This window comes from Apis dorsata, unplaced genomic scaffold (assembly GCF_000469605.1).
Source record: "Apis dorsata unplaced genomic scaffold, Apis dorsata 1.3 scaffold_41, whole genome shotgun sequence".
NCBI lineage: Eukaryota > Metazoa > Arthropoda > Insecta > Hymenoptera > Apidae > Apis > Apis dorsata.
Window position 1 is genome coordinate 291,198 of NW_006263343.1, and position 6,201 is coordinate 297,398.

A 6,201-nucleotide genomic window follows, 5' to 3' on the forward strand; every position below is an offset into this window, starting at 1 on the left:
TAATCGAATTGGCAAAAGTTCCAACATGAGTATACATAGTGTCATATAATTCACAAAAAATTTCCAAAAATCTAAAATTTGCATGTAAATAATTTTTAAATCATTGAATTCTGATTATTAAAACTGTCATTTTTAGATTCTACACATTAAAATTTATAAAAATATATAAAAAAATTCGAAAATATTAATGTTTTTTCCAAAGTTTAATTAAAAAAATAATAAATAAATAAAGAATTAATAATATTAGTGATATATAATAAATTCAATTATATCAAATAAAATAAGTTTAATTACAGTTCGTTCTAGACGCAATTAAGTTTTATAGTTGTCAACAGTAATAAAGATGGCGGATTTAACGTATGAGTAGTTGATGTTTGCTTTGATACGTGCATTGACGATTTTATGAAATAGTCGCATTAACATATTGTGTGGTGTGTATGTGCATGCGTGTGCGTATTTATACAAAGTAAATTTTGTTTTATAAAATATGTTAAAAATTTGTTGAATATGAGCGAAGGAGCGAATTCAATATCGCAAATCTGCGAGAATTCGCTTACGACCTTGAAGGATGAGGTCGATCCTGAAGAACTTCCTCCAAGAATAATTTCGCATGTTACTAGAAGATCACGATTTGGTACAGGCAATGTTCCGCTTTCGCCTTACATTTTAATTGATGGAAGAAAATTGCGAAGTTCCTTGGCATTAAGCAAAAAAAAGCTTCCTCGACGTGTTAGTTTTCCAACAAATGATAATCATTTGATTACGGGATATTTGGAGCCGGCCAATCCGTGGAAATTCGGTGAGGATAAATGTATATCGCATCAGTTTTATGATCATTTATTCATTCCAGTTTGATAGTTTTTGAAAGTTTATATTTTGTACTGATCAATAAATATATATTAATTATTCAAGAATCTATACTTTGTCTTTAATAATATTTTAATTATTATTAAGTTAATTTATAGATATATGAATATAAGTGTTTTTAAATTTGTAATATTGATTAATCTATTAACATAAATAAAAGAATGTGTAACTAAATATCTTTTATATTTAAAAAAGCAAAATTTATTTTATAAACGATTAATTAATGAAAATATTCAAATTATTTTATATAATATATTATTATATAATATAATATAAAAAATCATTTATAAATTAAAATATTATAGATATTATATTATTATTTAAAAATTCATAAAATTTTGTTAAAGTAAATATTATTTTAACAATATTATAATATCTTAAAAATTATATATTTATAATAATAAACAATAATAAACAATTATATATTTAATAATAAACAATAAATTTAGAATAAAAATAATACAAAGAATAATATCAATTATAAAGAATGGTAAATTTTAATAAAAATATTTTTTTTTTCAAATATTGAAACACTTAATTTAGTTATTATTAAAAAACATCACTATTTTTTTATTATGTACATATTTAAATATAAATATTGAATATATTTAATTTCTTTAAAAAAGTGTACTTGTATTATTTTTCATTGAACTTTCCAAATGATTTATTAAATAAGAAAAAATTATCACTTGAAATTAATAATTTATAAAAAAATATGATTTTTGACATTAATAAAAAATATATATTAATATTATAATTAATATTTATAGAAAATTTGTATTTTTCAAAATTAATTTAAATTTATTATATTAATTATATTTTTAAAAAAATTGTTATTTTAAGTATTAATTATTTTGTATTAAACTATTGTATTAAACTAAAATCAAATATATTTTTATAAGTATAAAATTTATAAAATATTATATTATAAAATTGTTTCATTTTTTGTTTAATTATATTATTATTTGATCTTATTCATTCTTTTAATATAACTAGATTTTTAATTTTTTTATATATATATATTTAATTATGTATTCAAATGGAAATTTTTTTTATTTGATAATATTAACATTTGTTTAAATTGCTGAAGTAATTTATTCAAATTTTATTTTGAAAATATTATTATTCATAAATATTATCAATCATAATTATTTTGTGTAATTTATCTATATTATTTTTTATTTGAATAGTTATAATATATTATTAAGTCATTGAGTTTTTTATAGATCATGCCAGATGTAGATCATTTAAGATTTCACAATGTGAACTATATACTAATTATAAGTTTGATGCAATATTAAAATATCTACAATAATATGTACAATATATGTATATACAATTCTCTTAAATTTTCTTAAGATATCATAACTTCTATAAATTATTTTATTTTTAAAGTTAATCATTATTTTAATCATAATTTGTAAACTTGATCATTTTAAATAGAATAATATATATAAAATTATATTATGTGTAATATAATTTGTTGTTCATTCATTTATATTTTAACTTATATTTATATTGTTTTATACATATATTTTTTTTAAATACATTTATCTATTAAAAAAAAGTATTACATGAGAATTGAAAGTAAATTATGACATAGTATTTCTAAAATATTTAATCATTAATTTTTATAAAACATTTTATTTACATTATTGTATTAATACGTTCTCTGTGGAATTGTAAATAAGAAAATAAAGTGGAAGCTAACTTTTTAAAAAGAATAATATTCTGCAGAAAATCTTTGATTTATGATATATATTTTACATCCATATTAAAATATTTAATTGAATAAAATAAAATATCAAATATTTGGCTTTTTTCTTAAAAAAAAAGATGAAGAGTTGATTTCTTCTTGATCCTCTGCTTCCAGGGTCAAATTTATCAACTTACTTTCTTGTGATAGAGAGGTGAACATTCAATGGAAATGTAGACACTAGTTAATGATCAAGTCATTGCTACAAATGAAAAACTTGGTGAGTCACCAATGAACACCGCAGTGAACGTGTTAAGAAACATATACTCAGAAACAACAAAATAACAAACTGAAGTTTAAAATTATGTCATAATATGTGTTATTAGTAATACTTTATTAATAGGTTTGATAATAACATAATATATAAGATTAGCATGGAGATGGTGGATTTAACATTTGAAAATAATCAAAAAAATTCACATAAATATATATATGTCTAATATAACCTTATTTTAAATTACAATAAGTTTTATGATAATTTTTAACTATTGAATATTATAAAGAAGTTTTAAAATAATAATTTTTCAATTAATTATTCCAATATAATCAATATAATACAATATAATTTTTTTAGGATACAAAGGTTTTCAATGTCCTTACATACCTGTTGATCAGTCTTTGGAAATCAGGATATCAGAAACTATCAAATTCGAGAAAATATAAATTTGTATGCACTTGATCAATATATCATTGATAATTGAAGAAAAAAAAAGGATGATATATTGATAGCATTGATAACTAAAATGTATTGAATCAAATGAATGCATTTGAATAAGAAACTTTCATGCAAACTAAATATAAACATAAGTTTCAACATAGAGAAATTTATTATAATATTATTAATTTTCAAGTAAATAATTAAATTAAATTTATTATAAATTTATTATAAATTTTGTCATTAAATTTTGATACCTGATAGTTTTTGGTCTCAATTTTTTGGCATTTGATTAACAAAATGCAAAGGTTCTAAATGTTAATCACTTTAATATTTTTATTCGTTAATGAAGAATTAATTATTTTATAAATAATGTAATTGAATATAAAATTTGTATTTAATTATTTCAGAAACAAGGCTAAATTAAGCATATAATTATGTGAGTTTTTTCAGTTATTTTTAAAACATTTCTAAACTGAATATCACATATTATGTTTTATATATTTTACAGTATTCTGGAGCATCATTCATTAATCATGTACATTTTAATATGTCAAAAAATTAAAAATTTTTTATTAATTTAATGATATGTTGATTAATTATCCACAGCTGAAAATGTGAATTGTGAAGATGTAATCTTAGCATACAAAGAATCTTGTATAAAACATAATTCAGATCCTTTGGAAACTATTATAAATCAACTTAAGGTAAGAATGCATTTTTTAAAAATATATATTTAATTAATTTAAGTTGGAAAAGATATGAAATAAATGTTAAGACATTATATGAAAATATGAAATTGTTTTTAAAAGTAAAAAGAATCAATTTTATGATTTTATCTTTATGATTTTGTGATTATATGATCTAAAAAAAAAAAAAATCTATTTTAAGTTTATTTTAATTAAAATTAAGATATACAAAATTAGAAAAGTTGTTGATTGAAATTATATACATTTGATATTGCAAATAACAAGATATATTTATTAATAATATAGAATTTGGATACATTTCAATTACGAAATGAAGAATTAGATTTAAAAGGACAGATATTAGATATTAATCATGCAGAACCATTGGAGGAAATTTTCAAAAGAGTACAATTTAATAAAATTAATTTAGAAGCTACATCTTTGAATGATGAGGTATCTTTATTAATTTAAAATTTTATTAAAAATTTTATTAAAACAAAAATTATTTCTTTTAAAATATTATTTAATATAATTTATAATTTTTTTATTATAGAGTTCTGTGATATTATTTGATATGTTAGAATATTATGAATCTGCAAGGCATTTGAATATTTCATCTAATCAAAGCATTGGAATTCATGGTTGGCAAGCATGTGCAAATATGATAAAAAAGGTACACATATTCTTTTATTATAAAGAAGTTTATATGAATATTATTAGTTTTAAATGTTATTTTATATTATTTCATTAATTATTATATATAGAATGATTGTTAAGAAAATTAGAAATGATACTAAATATTTGTATTGATCTTTGTATTATTTAATGTATAATTAATGTAATCATTGTTTTTATCTAGACTCAATGTTTAGAACATTTTGAAGCTAAGGATGTAATTCTTAATGAACAATACATAAATATCTTGAGCCGTGCATTACGATTAATCTGCCATTTACATGTGCTTAAATTAGAAAATTGTGGACTCACAGGAAGATCTATTGTCACACTAGGTATTTATTTATGCAATATATATTGCATAATATATATATTATGCAATATAATTTATACTTGATTTTTCTCTTTTAAATTATAAATTATAAATTATAATTACAATTTGTTATTAATTTTTAATTTGTTATTATTTTCATTTTTTATAAAAATTATTAATTAAAGTTAACAAATCATAAGTATATATGACATAATAAAGTAAAAAATATTAAAATAATTTCAATATTTTTTTGGATATAAATATATTATAAAATGTAGATTGAAATTTATTATTCTACATATTTATATATCATATTTTATATACTAGTTTTTTCTTTTTATTTATCTTCTTTTTTTAAAGAAGATAATATATTATAAATCAAAAATAATTATAAAAAATTAATTATTAATGTATATTGTTATACATTATAATTCAATTATTTTTTTAATTATATATAATTATATTTTTATATTTTAGTAAAAAAAGTGTTATATTAATTATTAATTAGAAATAATAAATATAAAATAAAATTATACATTTTTTGAATCTTTTAATCTTTTAATACTTTTAATCAATTTTTTTATTATATTTTTTATTTTTTATTTTAATTTCATTTTTATTTATTTTATTTTTAGATAATATTATTCTGAGTAAATAAAATATACTTGAAATGTTGAACTAATAATATTATTAAAATTAAAACAGCATAATTTAAAATTTGCAGAAAATTCCATTAAATATTATATTTGATGAATTTTATATTTGAAATATTTATTTATTCTATATAAATTTATTATTGCCATTTTTTAAATTTTCATTTTTTTCTTTCTCTGTAATATTTTACATAAACTTATTGTATATATAAGTATATTACTTCTATTTATAAATAAAAATTATGAAAAATGAAATAAAAAATTGGATATATTAATTTTATTTTATATTTTTCCATGTGTATTCTTACATCCTACTTTTAAAATTAAATAAATTAAAAAATTAATTAAGAAAATCTCTTAACATATTTTCACATATATTGTAAATGCTTTAAATTGAAATATTATTAATTTTTAATAAAATTATTATTTATTTACATGATAAAATGAACTATTCTAAATTAAAATAATAATATTCTTTTTTTATGTTTTATATTTTATATGTTTTATATTGTTTATTATTATTTTTTATGTTTTATATTTCTCATACTTAAATATAATTAATTACTTAAAATTTATTATTATTTAAGAATTTA

At 17.4% G+C, this 6,201-nt stretch overlaps 1 protein-coding gene across 3 annotated transcripts in view; it reads left to right on the forward strand.

The window, feature by feature from the left end:
• The first annotated feature begins 264 nt into the window (after window positions 1-264).
• LOC102679181 (GATA zinc finger domain-containing protein 14) overlaps window positions 265-6,201 on the forward strand; it is a 14,682-nt gene continuing 8,745 nt past the window's right edge. The window contains exons 1-6 of one of the 3 annotated variants that reach the window (XM_031513477.1): window positions 501-799; window positions 2,741-2,843; window positions 3,888-3,985; window positions 4,274-4,420; window positions 4,521-4,640; window positions 4,827-4,977. In XM_031513477.1, coding sequence (XP_031369337.1) covers window positions 4,542-4,640; window positions 4,827-4,977 — 250 coding nt within the window. In that variant the 5' untranslated portion in view covers window positions 501-799; window positions 2,741-2,843; window positions 3,888-3,985; window positions 4,274-4,420; window positions 4,521-4,541. Of the gene's footprint in view, window positions 800-2,740; window positions 2,844-3,887; window positions 3,986-4,273; window positions 4,421-4,520; window positions 4,641-4,826; window positions 4,978-6,201 lie in introns of all 3 variants that reach the window. The other 2 variants (XM_031513471.1, XM_006608651.2) reach the window with 2 other exon arrangements.